Source organism: Phacochoerus africanus, chromosome 14, assembly GCF_016906955.1.
Source record: "Phacochoerus africanus isolate WHEZ1 chromosome 14, ROS_Pafr_v1, whole genome shotgun sequence".
Lineage (NCBI taxonomy): Eukaryota > Metazoa > Chordata > Mammalia > Artiodactyla > Suidae > Phacochoerus > Phacochoerus africanus.
In genome coordinates this window covers 33,488,796-33,511,843 of record NC_062557.1, presented here as the reverse complement: position 1 = coordinate 33,511,843, position 23,048 = coordinate 33,488,796, and the positions used below count along the sequence as shown (strand labels likewise).

Here is a 23,048-nt window from a genome sequence, read left to right as displayed (position 1 = left end):
AGCCTGAGCAGCCTGGGAGTTCCCGTCGTGGCTCAATGGTTAACAAATCCGACTAAGGAAAGAAACAGGAGTTCCGTGGCAGATAAGCAGAAACGAACTCGACTAGCATCCATGAGGATGTGGGTTCGATCCCTGGCCTTGCTCAGTGGGTTAAGGATCCGGCGTTGCCGTGAGCTGTGGTGCAGGTCACAGACGCAGCTCGGATCCTGTGTTGCTGTGGCTGTGGTATAGGCTGGCGGCTACAGCTCTGATCAGACCCCTAGCCTGGGAACCTCCATATGCCCAGGAGCGGCCCAAGAAATGGCAAAAAAAGGATCCTGAGCAGCCTGAAGTCAATTCCACAAACTCCAAGCATCAGGGTAGCTGGACTGAACTTGAGTTGAGGTACCTGCCCTTGAAACCTACACAAAACGGAATCTTCATCTTCAGGCGAAGAGGATCCAGGAAAGCCTTTTAATCTGTGTTATCCCCAAGGCAGGTGGAAGAACTGAGTGGTAAGCCCACTCAGAGGACAGACAGAAAAGATGGCAGAGTTTATAGTGAGTGAATGTGTGTGTGTGTGTGTGTGTGTGTGTGTGTCAGGGCTACTGATGCAGAGGATTGGAAAAGCAACTCTGGTAGCGAAGCCTGGGTCTCAGAGGATGAAAATAACAGCAGCTCATGTTCCTACTGTTTATTAAGCACTTACTCAGTTTCTGGCGGGATGCTAAGAACTATACACGCATTAGTTCATTTACTTATCATGACAATCCTTCACGCTAAGTACCCATTTATTGCCTCATTCTACAGATAGAGTAACTGAGGTCGAAAGAGGTTAAATGACCTGCCCGAGGTTACGGAGCTAATAGATAAGGTGAGCTAGATATGACACCAAACAGTTTGAATGAAAAAAAAAAAAATAGTCCATGCCCTTATGACCAGGCGATGTGCTAAACCAAGGGATCAGCGAACTCAGGCTGAGAGCCCAATCCAGCAGCCTTCTGTTTTTTGTAAATAAAGTTTTATTGGAACACAGCCACAGCTATTCGTTTGCACACTGTCTATGACTACTGTCATTCCTGCCACAATGGCACAGTGGAGTGGGTGTGAGAGACCATCTGGGCCACAAAACTGAAAATAGTTATTATCCGGCCCTTAACTGAGAAAGGATGCCAACTGCTATGCTAGATTCTCAGCATTTCTCCCAAGTACTCCAGGGGGTCAGGTAAATCCTGGGACAGCCACGAACAATGAGGGACAGAGCCTGATGCAGCCAGGAGCTGTCCTAAAAGGGCTCCAAGTCCTAAGGTTTTTCAAAAACAATCATGCAAATTTTGCCATCATAAATTTGGCTAATTTTGCATGCCATAATATTTGTTCTAACATAATATATGTTTTAAACAAACAACCATAAAGTCACAGTCAGCTTTCTGGAAGCTGTGCCACAGAAATCCCATGGCCCAGCACACAGTTGGCCACAGTGCCCTGCTCGGGAAGAAAGCAGCCCAGCCCAGCCCAGCTGGCCGGGTGGAGCTGAAAGCCCAAGCCTTCTGGCCACAGCTCAGGTCTGCACTTTGAGCTCACGGCGATCTGCCGAAGGCTCTTGAGCAAGTCAATTATGCTCTTTCGGCCTCCCTTGCCTAACTTTTTTTTTTTTTCTTTTTAGGGCCGTACCTGCAGCATATGGAAGTTCTTGGGCTAGGGGTCCAATTGGAGCTCCAGCTCCAGCTGGAGCTGTACGCTGTGCGAGCCTACACCACAGCCACATCTGTGACCGATGCCACAGCTTGCAGCGACACTGGATCCTTAACTCCCTGAGCGAGGCCAGGGATCAAACCCATATCCTCATGGATACGAGTCGGGTTCTTAACCCGCTGAGCCACAAGAGGAACTCCGTTCCTAACTTTCAAATGGGGACAACGCTCTCACCCCAAATAAAAGGTTTGGGCAAACAGTGATTTCTGAATTTAACATATGCCAACTTAGTTGGAACAGAGACCTACGACAGCAATAAATCCTCCTGTTTGCTACTAAAACACACCTGTCAAGAAAGGAAATGGGTGGTCTTTTTTAAATTTTTTATTGAACAGAGTTGATTTACGATGTTGTGTTAGTTTCGGTATTTTTCAGTTATACACACACACACACACACACACACGCACACGCACACATATATACATATATTCTTTTCCATTATGTTTTATCACAGGATACTGAATACAGCTTCCTGTGCTATACAGAAGGACCGTGTTGTTTCTCCATTCTATGTATAATAGTTTGCATCTGCTAATCCCAAACTCCCGGTCCAACATTTCCCTGCTCCCTCTCCCCCTTGGCAGCCACAAGTCTGTTCTCTGTATCTATGAGTCTGTTTCTGTCTCATGGATAAGTTCATTAGTGTCATATTTTAGATTCCACATATAAGTGATCTCATATGATACTTATCTTTCTCTGTCTGACTTGCTGAACTTAGTATGATAATCTCTAGGTTTGTCCATGTTGCTACAAATGGCATTATTTCATTCTTTTTGATGCCTGAGTAATATTCCATTGTATATATGTACCATTTCTTCTTAATCCATTTATCTGTCAAAAGTATATTGAGATTTTCTCCATGTCTTGGCTATGAACAATAGTGCTGCTATGCACATACGGGTACATGTATCTTTTCAAATTATGGTTTAGTCCAGATATATGCCCAGGAGTGGGCTTGCTGGATCATACGGCAAGTCATTTTCATTTTTGAAGGAACATCTGTATTGTTTTCCATAGTGGCGGCACCAATTTACATTCAGGGTGGTCTTTTTAAAAGTGAAAAAAAATACATTATTTTTTTTATATCAGGGAATCAGTAGGTTCCCTCACACAAACCACTCCTGCAACTTCTCTCATTGCTTACTCTGCCCTTCTGCCATTCCCTAAGAAAGCTGATAATAAGATCATGAAGACTGCCTCTGATCATTCTATACCCTCATTTATATTTCCTGAAGGGAAAAGTAGCTTAAATTGCCTTTTTTTTTTTTTTCATATCCTAACACTCTGCAAACAATAAGCAAGTCTGAAAATATTTACCTCTGCTGCCAGTTATAAAAGACCGTTAGAGACCTCAACAACCAAAAATCTCTAATTTATAACTAATCCGATTCCACAAATTACATCTCCTACTACAGACCACCTAAAAACGACTTCCTGTAAACACACCACTCTGCTTGGTTTTTTAATATAATTAAATCCTCATTTTGCTCTTTAACTCCAAGAAACTCACTTTTTTGGCAACATGGGCGAAAAATTTTTTTATTTTCAAAAGACACAGAAATAATCCCCAAGGAGGAGCCCCAGTCAGAGCCCAAAGGGGATCCTGCACTCTAAGTCAGTGATGAGCTGGCTTTGCTCGGGACAGTGGGTCTGTCTGCCTTGCCTTTCCCAGGTCACTTCAGGAACACTGCCCAGACTTACTGGCCTGTGCTGGCTCCTGCCCCCTTTGCCAGAGTTCAATCAGGAAGGCAGATTGACAACAGGCATGGAGGAAGTGTTCTGGAACACACTTAAATCTCCCTGGAGGTGCTCAAAGGTGTCACTCCTTGTGGTGAAAAGTTTTGGCCTCCTGTGTATTTGGGGTGAGCAACTAATTCTGGTTTGCAAGTCCTGGATCTCCGGAAACCCCTCAGGCCTCGGCAAATCAGGACAACTGGTCACCCTACCTTTATCCAGCATAGTTCTTTCTTCTCCGTACTATCAGAAATCCATCAATAATATTTACTGTTGGCCTGCTGTGCATTATCTCCCATCTGTGCCCCCTCCCACCCCCCAACCACAGCCCTTGGCAACAAGGACTCGTCAACCCTTCACAGTAACAGTCCCTCCTTCCAGATTCTTCCATCCTGGAAATGTTCCGGTCACACACACATCCCCGTGAAGAAGAAAGGGCCATCACCCAGGCTACAGAAGGTATGTGGACTTCAGGCAAATCAAATCCCACACTGCCTGGAACTCAACGCTGGTAAGACAATACGAAGTGGGGGGAAATGCAAACAGCATATGCAAAGGCAATCTATCAAATCTCCTATTTATTTTATGCAAAGTTTTCTTGGGGCTTCTTAATGCCAGTGTTCCCTTCTCCCATTTTAATCCCTGCTTCCATTTCATTCTTGGAGGCCTGTGATTATTCTAATTCAGCATTGGGATGACTTCATTTCCGCTCAAGTACACCCAGGTCAACTTGAATCCAAAAGAAAGAGGAGGAGAAGAAAAATAATCAGCTAAAAGCTATTAAATATCAGCCATGTGCCTCATGATTGGTTTTAAAGGCAGTGGTGAGGTTGCAACCATCAGAAACTCAACCCTTCTGCCTCTTCCTGCATAGGAACATTTTTCTGGGGCTCCCCTTCTTATGGCTTCAAATGTAAATAAAGTACCGACTGGCAGTCCACCTTCGGCTAATTCACAAACACCAGGTCTGAATGTACAGAGCTGTAAAAAACGTAGAGGCTGGTTAACTTGACAAATCTGGCTGTTCTGCGGAGAGACGAATGCTCCGAGGACAAAAAGGGGAAAAAAGGGGGGGGGGGAGAGAAAGGAAGAAAAAAGCCAGGCATACGCGACCCATGTAATGGGGTATCCTATTGATGGGCTGGGGGGGTGAGCAGGCATCTCCATATCAATGTTCGCTCCACCAAACAATGGCCTTGGATTTCTATGCCAAGCCTAAATGAACTGAGCGCTTTTTCTTCCGTAAGAACCACTCCTTGCACCCACTGGCACAAGCTTGAACCGTGATTTCTCAGACACTTTCGGTTCCCACTGAAGTCCATCCAGGGGGAGAAAGGCTTTCTTTCTCATGCTAACAACTCCATTGTAAGGGACGTCTTCAGAGGCTGCCAGGAGGGCTCTGGGAAGGTGAGCTAGGGCTTAAAACCCCTGCTCCCTCCTCGCCGCCGCCCAGGGAGCATTAACCCCTTCCTGCCTGCGGGCTCTCCCGCTCCGGTGGTCGTCCTCTCCATGGCCCCTTACAAAAATTAAAGAAACCTGTGGGATGAACTGGGAGTCTGGGGGTGGTCGATGCATGTAGCATGGATATACAACGAGGTCCTACTGCAGAGCACAGGGAGCGGTATCCTGTCTCCCGGGATCGAATATGATGGGAAATGAGATTTAAAAAAGAATGTGTGTTCACAGACTTTTTTCCCAAATGAGACAGGTTGGGGGGGTGGGGGGATGCACGGAGAGTTTGGGATGGCAATGCTGTAAAATCTGGTTGTGAGGATTGTTGACCCCTTATAAATGTAATAAACTTCATTAAGTAATTAAAAAATTTAATTTAATTTTAAAAGAATGGTGTGTGTGTGTGTATATATATGTACATATACATGACTGAGTCACTTTGCTGTACAGAGGAAATTGGCACAACAGCGTAAATCAACTATACTTTAATTTTTTAAAAAGTATATAAAGTTAAAACCAGACTGGAAAACACAGTTAAACAGCCAGGCCCAGAAAGTTCGGGCCTCGTCCCTCTCCCTGCTATGCATTCGATCATGCATGTGTGATCAGCCTCCTCCTCGCAAAGTTTTCCCACACTGCTACTACCCAGAAGGCATCCTATTTCTCTATTTGTGTATTTCAAAATACTGTTAACAGAGCAATAATAATGCCTAATGCATTTGCCTAAAGACAGCTGGCTATATTTTTATCCGCTAAGAGGGAAATTGGGAAGTTTTCCTAGAAACTCACTCGTCTATTTCAGGAACTCCTTTTTTTTTTTAAGCAAAAGTAAATAAATCAATCAAAGAGGACTTAGGACAAAGGAGGAGGGGGCAGGGGTTCTCAATCCGTCTATTTCGAACTCAGTTCCCTCCTCCGGCTGCTGCAGAAACCAGCTCTGGAGGAAAAAAGTTCACCCGGAAAACACAAAAGTTGTTTGGCGAGAGGGTTTCCTGGCAGAGCCCAAGGCTCGAATTACTCGTGGGCACTGCTTATTTGTTCTCAGCCACCTGGCCGGGGAGGCGGAGGCAGGCACAGGAGGCAGGATTCTCCTGTTTGCTACCTCTTGGCCCTCAGTGGCTCTGCCAGGGGTCAGAGGGCAAATAAAGTCCCCTCCCCCGTATGACACACTTCCGAAGGGAGAGACTGACACAGAGCAGGCTGGGATTTCATACAACGGGAGGACAGTGCTGGCCTTGTTCTGGGCTATTACAGGGAGAAAATTTAAAACACAAAAGTAGCCTTCAGAGTGGCCGGCCTGGGAGGGGAAAGCCACCGGCCCTTCCTGGTGCCCTTGACACTCTAGGTCAAGGTCTGAAGAACATCGCTGGCCTCCCAGAGCAAAGGCCAGCCGGTGACAAGCGAAGCCTGGACACTCCGATCACTGTGCAGTGAGTCCACCTGCACGAACCACTTCAGGAGACACACCTCTTGTGGGAGCTGTGATGCCCACAAAGACACACTGGACTTGTCGGTTCCAGGTCTGGCTGGAAAGAAGCACACACCTCACGGAGCTCCGTCTGTCTCCAACTCGCATTTGGAAGCAATCAAGTCACAGTCCACAGTCCGCGCCATAGGGCAACTGGCTTATTTATTTGCTCGCAAACCTCCTGCCTCTCGCATTTCAAAGGCTTTAGGATACTTTTAGTCTGGATCTTACTCTCCTCGAACAGACATTTAGCGAAAGGAGCATCTGAGCAGCAGCGGCCCAGGGTGCCACCACGGCACCTGCGTGTAAAACCAGGAGCTAGAAAATAATTGCCACCCCCACCCCAGCACCCTCTCCCAAGACCCCACACAAGCGGAATCAATGAGAAGATCTCATTATCTTAAAAGGCCCATTCATTCTTGTTCTCAATTCCCCCCCCCCCCCCGGCCAAAAAGTTTTTGAGCACCATTCTCCGTAGCTCACGTTAACTTTTATGAGCCCACCCACAACCCCGGACCAACAAAAGGCCCCTTTCCGCCTCCTTTCCACGGGGCTCTTCTTTGATGAGACCCAGAGAGCTGTGACTTTCCAAAGCACCTCCTCCTGCAGGGCCCTGGCTTCCCTTCCGCCACCGTGAGGGGCTGGCCCAGGAAAGGGTTAAAGCCCTCACGTCAAACCACAAACTCAGGCACTGGCCCAGAAGGGACATGGGAACCAGGGCAGCCGAGTGATAAAGGCCGGATTGTAGCAGCCCACTGAATTGGAAATGACTTGTAGGCCTAATGAAACAGAACTTTGGCAGTAAAACAGAATGAAAGGAATGAGACAATAAAAGGCTGGAACAAAGGGTGCAGAGTCGGTTCAGCTTAGCAAAATAAGCTCACTTTGTTGGTGGGGAAAGCCAAAGCCGATTAGGATAAACCAATGACTAAGCGTAAGTCTTCCAAACTAATTACACAGTTCACCATGTGAAGTATAATTGGGAGCCTCCAGATGCGGGAGGCTGCTCTGCTTTCACGGGAGTTATATAAAGTGAGAATTACCTAGCAGCCCGGCGCCGAGCAGCCCTCTCACGGAGGTGAACAGCTGAAAGGTGCAGAACTGCTCCATCCGGGACGCAGCCGCGAATTCATTAAGTTTAAAGGCCTCTTTTTGATCTCCAAAATCCTATAAGTGAGAATTTAAGAAACCGGTACTGGAAGGAGGGGTCTAAAGGGGAGAAGGAGGAAGCTCTTGCACACGGAGTGGCTTTGATCCCAGGGCTTTTTAATTACCACGCTGGGCTTGTCCGGATGGCTGAGTGGGGGTGGGGGAAATGGGGGGGTGGGGGGGGAGTGGGAGAGCGGGGGGAGCAGTGCCGGACAGCCCGATGGATGCTCTGGGTGTGTATGTGCCTATCCGGAGCATCGCTGACATGCCATTTTTCCGGAATGGCCCATATACATCATCCCTGTTTGCATGAAATCGTGAGCACAGATAACGTCCACTAGGAAACCTGAAGCAGTGAAATAAATGACTGGAGATCACCCTTCTTGACAAATGAACCAAACCTGCTCCCTCGGAGGACGGGGCTGCGCGGTGGGAAAGTGGGAGATGTGGTTTTATAAGAGGCCAGGGCCCCACTGTGCAAAAATCAGTGACTCTCCGGGCTGTGTGATCTTGGACCATGGACTGACCCTTTCTCAACACCAGTTTTGTCATCTGCAGAACAGACATTCCACTTATCTCACTTGACATCCTTGAGAACCAAATTCTTGTTTTATTATTATGTTATTTTACTTTATTTTTTGGCCAGGGATCGAACCCAAGCCAGAGCAGCGGCCCAAGCCCCTACAGTGACAATGCCTGATCCTTATCCTGCTGAGCCATCAGGGAACTCAATTTTTTTCCCCCTTTTTTTGCTTTTTAGGGCTGCACCCGCAGCATATGGAAGTTCCCAGGCTAGGGGTCAAATTGGAGCTGCAGCTGCCGGCTTAAACCATAGCTCCCTACAACACCAGATCCTTAACCCACTGAGCGAGGCCAGAGCTCGAACCTGACTCCTTGTGGATACTAGTCAGGTTTGTTTCTGCTGAGCCACAATGGGAACGACCTCCCCCAAATTTTTAAATGCATTAAGAAGCTTAAGACAAAGCACATGGCCCTCTAATTCAGAAACACCAAAACACAGTAAAAGAATTTCATACTAAAATCTGAACTTCACAAATTCTGAGTCTTCATTAATTTAGATCTAGCACAGGTAACAGGAAATTATAAATGCTTTGGTCTTCCTTAGACTTCACTCACAAGATGAAGATTCCAGTTAATAAATCATAGCCATTTCCAAATAGAAAAACCCTCACTGCCCCTGCATCCTGAAGTCCGGAAATTAACTCCAGTACAATTAACAACCGTTTTGTTTACTATATTAGGCTCATTACTACTGATATCTTGTTTCGATTACAAATCAATAGACACCGTACATATACATCTATCCATCCACCTACGTGTGTTTCTTGAAATACTTTCTAAATTACTCTAAATTTTCAAGTCTGAAAGCAACCTTAGGAATAATCTAGAACAGAAGTTGGCAAACTCTGGCCCATGGGCCAAAAGTGGCCCTAAACCTGTTTTCATTTAAAAAGTTTTATTGGGGGAGTTCCTGTCATGGCTCAGTGGTTAACAAATCAGACTAGGAACCAAGAGGTTGCAGGTTCGACCCCTGGCCTCACTCAGTGGATTAAGGATCCAGTGTTGCCATGAGCTGTGGTGTAGGTCACAGATGCGGCTCGGATATGGCACTGCTGTGGCTCTGGTGTAGGCCAGTGGCTACAGCTCTGATTAGACCCCTACCCTGGGAACCTCCATATGCCGCGGGTGCAGCCCTAGAAAAGACAAAAAAGAAAAAAGAAAAAAAAAATTTGAGTAGATCTGAACAGGAGTAATTTCCCTAAAAAAAATTAAAAAATAAATAAAAAGTTTTATTGGGAGTTCCCACTGTGGCTCAGCGGAAACAAACCTGACTAGTATCCCTGAGGATTCAGGTTCGATCCCTGGCCTCGCTCCGTGGGTTAAGGATCGGGCATTGCCATGAGCTGTGGTGTGGGTCACAGACACTCCTCGGAGCTAGCGTTGCTGTGGCTGTAACTCCAATTCAACCCCTAGCCTCAGTACTTCCATGTGCCGCAAGTACGGCCCTGAAAAGAATAAATAAATAAAAAATAACAAGTTGTATTGAAACACAGCCCCACCCCAGGATTCATGCATCGGCTACGGCTGCGTTCTCCGCAAGACACAGGGAGCAGTGGTGACAGAGCCAGAACTATTGACCAGCAAACCCTTTATAAGTTTTCCAAGCCCATCCCTCAGATGAGAACCTGAGGCCAGGAAAGAAATGACCTGTTAAGGTCCAAAGTGGCATCACTGTGCAGTCAACGCCCAGCACAAGGGCCTGGAATACTTCTTCTTCCCTTTCCCCAGTTCTCAGCCGCCCCGGAAGTGAGGACCGCAAGCAAGTGAGATGGCACTGGTGCCGATGCCCATGGCCTCCTCTTCCAACTCAACAAGGCAGGGCATCCCTAACCTGGAGGGCGGGGGAGGGGAGGCAACTCTTCTGGGTGGAGGTGGGAGAAAAGCACACAAGGGTTTACGAGCCTCCAATGTGAGTTATTTAAAGCGCTCCCGGTGCCCTCCTGCACCCACTCCACTTAATGACATAGTTCAACTCCTTGCGCTCAGCCCCACGACAGCCATCTCACCCACCTTGATTGCCACCTGCAATAAACAATGGAAGCCAGGGCCACCTCCGGCAAGAGGGGTCGAGCAAGAGGAAGGAAGAATGACGAGGAGGGAAGCCTTAAAAGAAGGTGGCCAACTCTGAACGGAAAAGTTCTAGACTCGGGGGACGTCGGGGGTGAATTCTGGCTCTTACACTGCCTTTCCTGGGTGACCTTCACCTCCCTGACCGGTATGGTCCGCCTTGGTCCAATGGGCTGGATGATACCAGAATCTGTGCAGAAGCAATGAGGCCATGCAGGTCCAGGTGCCTAGCACTGCCCCTGGTCACCGAGAGGGGACCCCATCTTTCCTTTGCTCCGCATCCTCCCTACCCTATGTCTACCTTGTGGGTCCATCAGCAGTTGGAACAGGGCCCGGAATTTGGGTTTCATGATCAGACAAGCCTAGAGGGGAAGTCTGTGACCTTTCAGGAGGCTGTGACCTTGAGTCAAAGAGAGAGTCCCATGGAGACACCACTCAACAGTCCACAAAATGGGAGTTCCCGTTGTGGCTCAGTAGAAACGACTCTGACTAGGAACCATGAGGATGCAGGTTCGATCCCTGGCCTTGCTCAGTGGGTTAAGGATCCGGCGTTGCCATGAGCTGTGGTGTAGGTCACAGATGCAGCTCGGATCTGGTGTTGCTGTGTCTGTGGCGTAGGCCAGCGACTATAGCTCCAATTTGACCCCTAGCCTGGGAACCTCCATATGCCGTGGGTGCGGCCCTAAAAAGAGAAAAAAAATAAAAAATAAAGCAAAACAGTCCACAAAATGGGCAGCACCCCCGCCAACATCCCAGAGAAGAATTACGTGAAATAAGTCAATGGCCTGGCCCAGTCTCCAACACGCAGCACACGCTCCTTAAATTACCCACTAAATTACATGTGACTCATCTGCAATTCACAGCTGAAAAGAGCCCCAAACAACTTTACACAGTTGTGTGTGTGTGTGAGTATACTTCATGCGAGTGTGTGCCTGCGTGTTGCGTGTGTTTTCCGTTTCCTTCGATCAGCTTCTCAACGGACCGTTACCTCCTTTCTCAGCCACTGGATTTACTCATTGCCCCTGAAGCCCCGCAGCGGAGTCTCCCCTCCATGGATCATTCTGGATCCCAATGAATGTATCCCAGAATCCTAAGAGGGGGTGGGCCCTGCCCAAGGGGACACAGACGTCACACCCGCCACCAGCCAGAGGAGGAGTAAGTCATGCCAAGGACAGACCCAGATGCAGGCAGAGCATATGTACGCAACAGGCCACGAGCACACGAGCATACAGACTGTGAGGGTTTTGATACATTCAAAGGCCTCCTTAGGCCTTTAATAAAACACTTGATGGGTTTATGCATCCTGCCGGAATCCGCAGACGTCACTGCAAAATTAACTGAGCGGCTTCAGACCCGGTGAGTGCCAGGCCAGGGAAGGCAGGCTGCGCCTGCCTCCAAGACAAGAGGGCAACTGTTCCCTAGGCAGCCGTGGTCGCAGCTGTGGGCTGGGCCAAAGCCTGCAGAGCCCCCCACAGCCGGCGCCCTGAGTCACAATGCAAAGTGTTAATGAAGAACATCAGAAAGACAGAGGGGGTGAAATCAAGAGCTGGGCCTGCGCAGAGATGTGGCCAGCGTGTGCCTGTGTGGGATATTCGAACAGCCCATCTGGGCGGCACCACCTTCCCTGACACCCACAAATAGGCCCATGAGATTCCAAGGCAGGCTACGGCTCGAAAGAGAAATCCCGCCTCGTGTGCGCAAACACGGCCCCCAGCCTGGTTGGAAAGGCAGAACGGGAGCAAAGGGGGCGGGCACTCTAGAGCCTTCCATCAGGCAAGCTGGATCTGTCTCAAGGAATGATTTCCAGTCTCTCTCCTGAGGTAGGGATGGGGCTGGGTGAGGGACCAAGCCCCCCCAGGGTGCGTGAAGTCGCTCTGGAAGTCGCTACAAGGTACACACTCGGCTCGTCTTTAGAACCCGCCAGAATGAATCAACCCCCAACTGGCAATGCCAGACAGTGCCGTGGGGAAGGAGCCTTTCATAACCGACCCAGAAGGGCACTTGAGTGCCATGCCGAACGCAAGGCTGGGCTGGAGGGGGCTGGGTTCTCTGTTGCATGGTCTCTCAGCCATGCAGAAATGAATAGCAGACACAGGAAAATCTCCACTCTGAGGCTAAAGTGAAGTCACAGCCCTCACCCCAGAGAGCAGCTCACAACTGCAGAGCCAGCGGCCTGGGCAGACAAATGAAAGCACAGAACTTGCAGACCAGCCAGTGGGCGGCAGTGCCTCTGTACCACCCAGGGCAGGCATGACAGCCACCGTGGGAGAAACAAGTGACAGAGCTCCGAAGAGCTGCCGCGTCATCTCAGGATGCCCTCTGCCACACCAGCCCGTCACTGGGGTCGGGGGATACACACAGGCCAGGGCAGAAGACGACGAACCCATCCCTGTGCTCCCAGCACAGTGTTTGCAACTGCTCGCGCACCCACTCGCCTGCCAGCCTCCTGCGTCATCACACAAAAGCCAGCAAGGCTCAGCGCCCAGAAAGCTGCCCTGCTGGATGCCTGGGGCAACACAGCCACCTGAGCAAAGGGTCACCCTTGAGAAGAACCCACTGTCCACAGCACGGGGGCCCCTCACCAAGTGGAAAGGAGCTGAATTAATCATCCATGGTTAGTGCCCCGTCTGTCTGTCTGTCTGCCTCTCTGTCACACATACACACGCTCTCATACCTCCCTGACTCATCTGGGGCGCTCCGAGTGGCTCCCAGCCCGCTGCCACAGCCGAGCCCAGGGGATAACATTGTACTGCTGTCTCACCAACGCTCTGACAGGTTCAGGCCCAGCATCTTTCCTAAAGTCTCCTTGGGCATCTGAAAGGGGAAGGTTCAGCCGCCAAGGGCCCCAGGGAGCCTCCTCTCGTCCATGCCTTTTGCAGAAAGGCAAAGAATGAAGCCTAGAGCCGACTCCCAGGCCAGCTTCTGTGGGAGCTCCTGCCTGTGACTCACAGCCCTGAATTCCTCGCCAGTCACTGCCACCGTCAGCTCCCGGCCCAAGCCCCATGTGCCCAGCACATGCTGGCGAGACCACTCAAAAGCCACTCTGTCTGCTCCTGCAGGCACGTGGGGCAACATGCCCACCCCACGGGCCGGACTCTCGCCTCTGGGCCCCCGCCGCGTTTCATTTCAGTCTTGACAGCCAGGGTCAAGGACAAGGTTCTCGAGGACACAGCTGTGGCCAAGGCAGGGGCCACGGCAGCCACTTCTAAGGACTGAACAGGCTGCTCCAACCCCATGTGTCGCTTACCTTGCCAAACTGCTCGAAATACTGCTTCACGTCTTCCACCACCGTGTTCGCAGATAATCCGCCTACAAATATTTTCTTTGTTCTTGTGACCATCTGCAAGAAAGGACAAGAGGACGTGAGTCCACCGCGTTAGCTGAAGCCATGCTCCCTGAGATGCTGGACAAGCCACTCTCCACGTGAATCAAGAGAGAAAGCCAAGGCTAGGAATGTTGCCGCTGCTGCACGGGGCGGGCCCTCCAGGATGACAGGGACGGTCACTCTGGACAGCAAGTGGCCTTCAGGCCACAATCTGAACGCTCATACAGAGAGTGGACTTCAGAACCTCTCTGGCCATAGCACACGGGTGCACTGCGATGTTAAGCCACATGTTGAAGCTATTTTATTTATTTATTTTTATTTCATTGCATTGCATTGCATTTTGTCTTTTTGCCTTTTCTAGGGCCGCTCCCTCGGCATATGGAGGTTCCCAGGCTAGGGGTTGAATCAGAGCTGTGGCCACCAGCCTACACCACAGCCACAGCAACGCCAGATCCAAGCTGCGTCCGCGACCTACACCACAGCTCACGGCAATGCCAGATCCTTAACCGACTGAGTGAGGCCAGGGATCGAACCCGCAACCTCACAGTTCCTAGACGGATTTGTTAACTACTGAGCCATTGACTACTGAGCCAATATTTTATTTTATTTTTTAAATTATTTTATTGGAGGATAGTTACTTTATAGTGTTATATTAGTTTCAGGTGCACAGCAAAGTGATTCAGTTATACATACACATGCATTCATTCTTTTTCAGATTCTTTTCCCCATGTTATGCTATTACAGAGTTCCCTGTGCTTCACAGGTCCTTGTTAGTTATCTATATTTTTTTACGACTTCTATTTTTTCCATTATAGTTGTTTAACAGTGTTCTGTCAGGTTCTACTGAACAGCAAAGGGAGCCGGCCATACATATATATATATTCTTTTTCTCACATTATCCCCCATCATGTTCCATCACAAGTGACTAGATATAGTTCCCTGTGCTACACAGCAGGATCTCATTGCTTATCCACTCCAAAGGCAATAGTTTGCATCTATTAGGCCCAGACTCCCAGTCCACACATCAAAGCTATTTTAAACCTAAGAGACAGGAACAGAAGAGAACGACGTGCAAAAAGACCTGCTGCCCACGGAGTTCCTGTCGTGGCTCAGTGGTTAACGAATCTGATGAGAAACCATGAGGTTGCGGGTTCGATCCCTGGCCTCGCTCAGTGGATCTGGCGTTGGCGTGAGCTGTGGTGTAGGTCGAAGACGCTGCTGGGATCCCGCATTGCTGTGGCTCTGGCGTAAGCCAGTAGCTACAGTTCCTACTAGACCCCTAGCCTGGAAATCTCCACATGCCGCAGGTGCAGCCCTAGAAAAGACAAAAAAAAAAAAAAAAAAACCTGCTGCCCAGAAAGTACCCATTAAACATGTCAATAAGAAATGCACACGTAGTTCAAAACTGTGTGCAGACTGTCCATGCCGAGTTGTTCCGGCTTATGTCTGCCAGCGGGACAGACAGGACCTCACACACAGGGACTGGCCTCTGAGCCTGGCCCCAAGGCTCCTTTCCCCTCCGGACTGCTCACCATTCACTGAGTCACCCTACGCTCAGTCCCGCCCAGCCAGTCCCCAGGCCTCCACACCTCCCTCCACAAAGGGCCTTCTCTTTAGAGGACCTCTCCCACAGGCCAAGGTATGACCATCCTGCAAGATCCAAGGCCTTTCCCCACCATTCAAAAGGCCTATAATAGTCACGCCATCCGGAAGCTGTTTCTCCTTCTGAAGCCCCGAAGGCTGACCCTCCTCCCACCTAGTGCTAAGGGAGTGATACTCCCCGCTTGCTGCTGCCCTCCCCCGGATCCCAAACCGAGGGTTCCTGATTCCTCTCCGTACCCTCCGCAGCGCAGAGACGGGGCCAGGCATGCAGAAGCCCACGCTAAAACTTTGACAGATGCAAAGACAAATGCATTTCTGAAATGGCCACGTTTCAGAATCTCACCAGTCCCAAAGCCAAGGAAGAAGGAAACTCAAGGACATAAACTCCTCAGAACAGGAACAGAGAGAATCTTACACGTAAGCACCAAAGATAAAAAATAAATAAATGTTATCCTAAAGACTAAGTTAGGCTCTGTGGGTTTAGGGCTGTTTCTTTTTCCCGGTTTTTCTTTAATGTCAAATAAAAAAAATTTTTTTTAACTCAGTGGATACAGGGTCTCACCACTTTGGTTCCATGTAATAAAAGCACATTGTCTTAACTCAATGGGTAGAATCTTGTCACAATATACACATCATCAAATCATCACACTGTACACTTTAAATATCTTACTCTTTTGTCAATTACAGCTCAATAAAGCTGGGACAAAAATGTTTAATGAGCGCAAAGAAAAGCAAGACTGAAACCCAAGAATAAATGAATGAGGGAGTTTCCTGGTGGCGCATCAGGTTAAGGATCCAGCCTTGTCACTTCAGCGGCATGGGTTTCATCTCTGACCTGGGAACTTCCACATGGCTCAGACTCAGCCAAAAATAAATAAGTAAATAAGTTAATAAATAAACACAATGAATAGGAGGAATCTTAAAACATTTTTTTAAAGGCATCTTAAAACATTACAATAAAATCCACACTCATATCTATTTTAAGCGGATGTAAGATGCAGGCTCCGCCAAAAATAAATAAATAAAATGAATAAGAGGAATCTTAAAACCCTTTAAAAAAAAATCCACACACAATGTCACATGTCTATTTTAAGTGGATGTAAGATGACTAAGTATAGGGGCCATGGCTGCCTGGGTCACTTATCACTGAGTCTCTTGACACGGCTGCGGAGGGAATAAACCAACCAACCCACCTCCAACAGTGGAGACTCTGCAGGGACGCCTGAGGGCCAGAGGTCACAGGCAGTACAACAGGAGCTGGCACCCCAGCTTCTAGGACTAAGTCTAGGTGTGACCCTGCAAGGAACTCACCTGGGGGAGGCTGGCTTCTGTCTGCTGCACATGAGGTCCTGGACCAGAGCTCCAGGTCCCGCCTAACCCTGAACTCGCACAGGTCGGCGAGCACAGTGGCCCTGACACGGAGGCTCCCAGATCTCAGGGACCTCACACTTGAGCTCAGCGGCTCCCAGAGGGGGCATGTGCCTCCACTGCCCACCGACTGAGCCCACCCTGGAACGTCCCTGTAGTGGGCACCCTGGGCTGTTTCAGGGCACGGGTCCTAGTGACTCCTGGCTCACTGGCTGGGACAACCATGCAGTAGTCTGCACGTATGTTTAAAACTGTAATTTTTTTCCATCTTTTTTTTTTTTTTTTTTGGCAGACGAATGCAAGGTCAGATGAGATCATGCACGTGAGGCCAGTCTATGATGATTCCACCCGGGTCCACACTGCCCAGCTCCCAAGAACGTCTCGCTAACTGGTGGGCATCCTATCTGGCTCCTCGCTGTCTGTCTCCCTCCTTATCCGTCTCCCTTCTTATCCTTCGGTCTCCCTGGAAGATCAAGGTCACCTTCACAGCGAAGCTCCATCAGGCCCTCTCCAGAGTTAAATCTCCCTACCCTCGTGCATCGCCAAGGTGTACGAACCTCACTTTCCTAAGGCATTCATTCAACAGACATAAGCGCGAGGTGCTGGAACTTATATTCTAATACAACGTGGAATGTAATCCACTTTAAAAGGGGAGATATAATCAGCCTACCACGCACGGTTCCTATTGGAACCACGTTAAGTGACACATGCCCAAGTGTCCAGCAGACACTGCATAGATGCTAAATAAATGGTCCCTGTTCCTGAATCCAAAGCCAATGCCTAAACCCTGTCTTCGAGCTCGGGATGAATGCACAGCAGAAAGATGCCAGATACCAAACCCTTTGCTAAATCCACCCTTTCTGCCCCATGCTCTTCCGCTAGAATTTCAAAAGCCCTTTCCTGCATCTCTACGTGATTTCAGATGGGCAGAGACGCCCAGTAGTTTCATTTTAGGTTTTTCATTCCTTTTTCCCACGCCAGCCAAGCAATTAAACACCTATAAAGAAACACTAATGTGATCCACAAGCGTGCACTCGTGGAGTTCTCAACTTAAACTCTGGAGACGCATTCCACCAAACGAACCCCAGGGTCTTGCTCAGACACTGTTTAGAGGCAGGTGAGTATACACAGCAGGCCCCATTTATATTCCGAACATTCACAGAGATGCAGAGAATCAAACGACCCATGTCTCTTCATTCCAAATAACAGAAGTCAGCTGAATGTTCATTCCCCAGGAACTGGTAAAATGAGACGGTCCCGTCTTACACTTTCCACCGCTGCCCTCCAGCCATAAACCTGCCAAGACAAGAGCCCTAAATGCTGGGAGAGACGCCCGGCTATAAATCTACTCGGTCCCCAAAACAGTCTTTAAAACACTTTTTTTTCCCCCAGGAATGAGAAATTCCAGGCCCCAGACAAGGCACCCAAGTGTCCACGTTACTAAAACATCCTCCCCTGGAAGCAGCTCAGATCCAGGGGCGGGTCCCGCTCGTCACCAAACACGAAAAGGACACTGCTTGAATCAAAACCTTTCAAATGTGAAAAGGCCAGCGCGAAGGTACACAACCCTTGGTTAGCTGCTCACGGACGCCTGGGCTTCAGGAGAGGGCAGCACAGCTGGGGGACAAATGGACCTCTCCCGCCGGGGATGCGCTAGGGATACGGGCGTGATGGGACTCTGGCAATTGCGACGGCATCACTGCTAAATGGGCTGGGTGCTGCTCCACGATCTGCATTTTGGAGAGGGATGCGAGACTCCCACACCCTTTCCTCCACCTCCCTCCCATCTCCGTGGCTACCGAGGATGACAGAAGGGGGCAGGCTGAGGATGTTGGGGTCCAGGGTCTCAGTGAATTAAATGGAGCTCCTCAAATTGCCGTCACCACTGTCAAGGCTTCATTGCTGTATGTGTGTGCGTGTGTGTGCAGGAGGGCGCCTGTGTATTTGGAGGTAACTCTCTAGTCCCGATCCTCGAGTCTTGGCCCCAAGAACCATGCAGCACCCCCAAACCTTGAACCTTCATGCAATCTTGCAAATAGGCAGTAGGACCAGTTACTCACTGGCCCTCGACGCTACAGTCCTTTGTGTTATAAAAACTCCTCTCCACCCACAGTGGAGAGAGCCACCTGTGTTTTCCCAGGCCCTTTGGGTAACTGTTGCCTAACCCGCAGGCTTCACGTGGATATACAGCGGCTGCACACCAAAGGCTCAAGGCCTCTGGAGCACACCTCGACAGAGAGAGCCACCCATCTGCTCCAGAGAGCGCACAGCCCAAAACCCACCAGGAGGTGGAACTGAAACATCCTTGACATGGAGGTGGAGGGGGTGCAGGAAACACACTGGTATGTAATGCTTTCCACTCAGAGAGACACCTGATACCCACCCAGAGCAAGAGTCCTGTGCCCTTGGGAGCAACCCCTCCCCCAAACAGATACCTCCTTTTATGGTCTAGGGAGGCATCTGGGAAGTTGGGGGGGTGGGGGTGGGGGGGGCGCGTGTGTCTGTGTGGCACATGTAGGGGGATGGGGAGGGTTCAGACTCTCACAAATCACTGTTCAAAGTTCTGCATCTAGACCTGTAATTTAACTAAACACCAACTGCTCTCCACACACCTCTTGGCTCAACAAAGAAAACCCCAGCATCCATTCCAGTTCGGAAAATTGCTGTTTACACAGAAGAACTGGCCAAAGCCAGCTGCTAACTAGAGCTGCAAAGAATACTCCACCTTCCTGCCTCCAACCAGAGAGCTGGCTTTTTTTTTTTTTTAAGTTTCAAACATTCGCTTTGAAAAAATGGTCCCTCAGAGTGGAGCCACTGGTTGTACTTTTATGAAATCGAATAAAGCAGATTTGTGTGTGTGTGTGTGTGTGTGTGTTGAAAGCATAGGGTGTGTGGGGGGGTGTTAGATTCCTTTAAGATGAGATCGAAGGGGGAAATTGAGCTCCAACGGCACTGGCCCAAAGAGGTAAGTTGTCGCACAAGGAAACAACAGCAACAAATATTTCTTATCCTGAGAAATGCACAGACAGGCAGGAAATGGCTCTGGAGAGTCTTAAATGGGCACGAGAGAGGCCAGAGAAATTAAGTCGGCTCTTGCCATCACCATGTTCCTGAAAAGAGTTCAAATCCCCTTGGCGGAAAAACACAAGCCATCTTCACAGCCCGAGAACGTTGCATCTTCACAGATGCTCTGCCGTCTGCCGGGACCTCGAGGTCGAAAGAGCCCAGGAAAGAAGTTAGAACGCTAGTGCTGGGCCAGATCTAGCAAACTGACTGCCTGTCACCCCCATCAGGCAGATGAAAACATCAGGTCCGGGCAAGGTGACCCGTCCTGGGCAAAGGAGGGCAGAGTGACAAGGAAGAACCCATAGGCTGGCAGATACAACCCCACGACTTCACACCAGGTTCTGAATTCAGTGAGCCCTTTGTTCCAAATGTGGGGTGACACTGCCTGGTATCATCAACTCTGCCTTTGAGAATTAGGCCCGATCTTGTTTGTTTGTTTGTTTGTTTGTTTGGCCGTTTGTGCATGTTCGATCCCTGGCCCAGGAACTTTCGCATGTCTCAGGGGTGGTCTAAAAAAGAAGACAAGGGACACACGCACACACGGACACACGCACACACAGACACACACACAGACACACACACACGCAGACACACACGCAGACACACACAGAGAGAGGTTGTGGAAGACAAAGGCAGAGATCGGGGTGATCCAGGGATGGCTTCTCCCTCCCAGCTTCCAGAAGAAGGCTATGCCGACCCCTTGTTTTCAGACTTCTAGACTCCTGAACTGTGAGAGAAAGGAGCTGTGGCTTTTTTTTTTTTTTTTGTCTTTTTGCCGTTTCTTGGGCCACTCCTTTGGCATATGGAGGTTCCCAGGCTAGGGGTCCAATTGGAGCTGTAGCCGTGGGCCTACACCAGAGCCACAGCAACGCAGGATCCGAGCCGCGTCTGCAACCTACACCACAGCTCACAGCAACACTGAATCCTTAACCCACTGAGCAAGGCCAGGGATCGAACCTGCAACCTCATGGTCCCTAGTCGGATTCGTTAACCACCGCGCCACGACGGGAACTCTGCTGTGGCTTACACTACCCGGGTGCGGCAGCCCAGGGAACTAACATCGAGACCCCAGGATGCCACAGCCTCAGCCTCACCTTTCCTTGGTGACAGTGGAACGTAGCCCATATGAGGGCCCCACCATCCTAGGGGAGGAGAAGGCTACACCCTAGGCGTGACCATCTGAATCTGCCCCCCAGGAAGGCAGGTCACACTCAGCACTTGCACATCCACCCCAGCAGGGGTCACAGGGTCAAGGTCCCACAGGGTTAAGACCAGGAGGTGAGGGAGTCAGAAGAGCAGAGCTACCTGCTGAGCAGAAGCAACCCACATGCTGCCGAAGGATTTTTTTTTTTTTTTTTGTCTTTTTGCCATTTCTTGGGCCACTCCCATGGCATGTGGAGGTTCCCAGGCTAGGGGTCCAATCGGAGCTATAGCCACCGGCCCACGCCAGAGCCGCAGCAACACAGGATCCAAGCGGCGCCTGAGACCTACACCACAGCTCAGAGCAACGCCACAGCTCACAGCAACGCCGGATCCTTAACCCACTGAGCAAGGCCAGGGATCGAACCCGCAACTTCATGGTTCCTAGTCGGATTCGTTAACCACTGCACCACAACGGGAACTCCCTTTCTCATTTTTTTTTTTTTTTTTTCCGCCAAAGGATTTAAGCGCCTCTGATAAAACATGTAGCGCCTGGGCTGACACGTGGGCAGATTCCTCTCTAGTAAAACCCGGGGAACAGAGTTTCCATTGTGGCTCAGAGATAATGAACCCGACTTGTATCCATGAGGATGCAGGTTCGATCCCTGGCCTTGCTCAGTGAATGAAGGATCCAGCGTTGCCGTGAGCTGTGGTGTAGGTCACAGATGCGGCTTAGATCTGGTGCTGCTGTGGCCGTGGCTGTGGCACAGGCCAGCAGCTATAGCTCCAATTGAACTCTAGCCTGGGAACTTCCATATGTAGCATGTGCAGCCCTAAAAAAGCATTTAAACACACACACACACACACACACACACACACACACACACACACACACAGGGGACTGAGAAGGGTCCTTCTCCCCATGGAAAGCCTGGTGCCCGCATCTCCTTCGCCTGGCCCTGGTCTGTGCCTCCTTACAGCTGCCCTCCGTAGGCCTCACATTGGTTCACAGACAGGGCCAGCCTCTCTTCCACAGCCAAGAAGACAGGCTCAGAGACGTCCAAAGTCACACAGCACTAGGGAGTGACACGTGGAGTGTTGCAACCTGGAGCCTTCTATTCTCTGAAGTCTCCTACACCTCTAGGTGCCACATCCTAGCAGAAAGACACCACGGGGGACAGGGAGCACCCTGAGAAATAAATCTGCCTGTGCCTTTTTGATTCTAAAGCAAAGATGCACAAACGACAGGCCAGACGCTGCTGGTGGGAAGGGAGAAGGTGCCGTGTGGAGACCAGTCTGGCAGTTCCTCAAACGATGAAGCCCAGAGCTCCCGGAGGACCTAGCAATTCCACTCCTAGGATGTACCCAAGAGAAATGAAAGCATAGGTCCACCCAAAACCCTTCCATGCCAAATGTTCACAGCAACAGCCACGTTCCTAACAGTCAAAAAGTGGAAGAACCCAAATGCCCGTTGATGGAGGGATGGATAAATTAAATAAAGGAAATCTACCCATAGAGTGGAATACTATTTAGCCATGAAAAGGAACAGAGCACTGGCAACATGCACAGCATGGATGAACTTTGGAAATGTTCCTCTAAGTGAAAGAAGCCAGTCATAAAAGATCATTATGTCTCCACTCATGTGAAAGTGCACTGAGGAAAGGCGTAAAGACAGGGCATGGATTACAGGAGGCCGTTCAGGGCTGAAGGAGAGGCAGGGAGCTGATGGCTAGAGAATGTGGGGCTCCTCCGTGAGGTGACGAACATGCTCTAAAACTGACTGTTGGTGATGGCTGCGTATCTGTGAATATATCAAAGCCCACTGAAACATTCACTTCAATGGGTAAATTACACAACATGCGAATAACATCTCACTAAAGCTGTTCTGGGGTTTGGGGGGGGCGGTTTAATGAGAGGCCAAAAAGATTCCTAAGTCAAAAGTCTCAATGCAAGGAGTTCCCTGGTGGCTCAGCAGGTTAAGGATCCAGCATCATCACTACTGTGGCTCAGGCTCCATCCCTGGCCTGGGAGCTTCCACATGCCCCAGGTGCAGCCAAAAACCAAAAAGCGTCTGAAAGCCAAAAGGACTTCAAATAAACCCAGCGCCCAGCAAAGCCTGCTGCCCACTCTTCCACCCATGGTATGCCTCCATTCAGCCACAGCTGACCACCAGACAAAGCTGAAACAATATCTGACGCTGCTGACTGCAGAAATTAATTTAACTTCAGAGGAAGCTAATTGTAAATATAACCCCAAATGGTTCTCAGAGCGCCCTCTCCCCATCTATAGCTATTAGCCCGAGAGCACCAGGGTGTAGGCTACAATTTGGCATTCCCTCTAAAGAGCTTTAAAAATTGGGAG

At 49.7% G+C, this 23,048-nt stretch overlaps 1 protein-coding gene across 3 annotated transcripts in view; it reads right to left on the bottom strand.

Annotated features, from left to right (window-relative positions):
* MSI2 (musashi RNA binding protein 2) overlaps positions 1–23,048 on the bottom strand; it is a 441,294-nt gene that overhangs the window by 271,530 nt on the left and 146,716 nt on the right. For all 3 annotated transcript variants that reach the window (XM_047758360.1, XM_047758358.1, XM_047758359.1), the window contains exon 6: positions 13,434–13,526. In XM_047758360.1, coding sequence (XP_047614316.1) covers positions 13,434–13,526 — 93 coding nt within the window. The remainder of the gene's footprint in view (positions 1–13,433; positions 13,527–23,048) is intronic.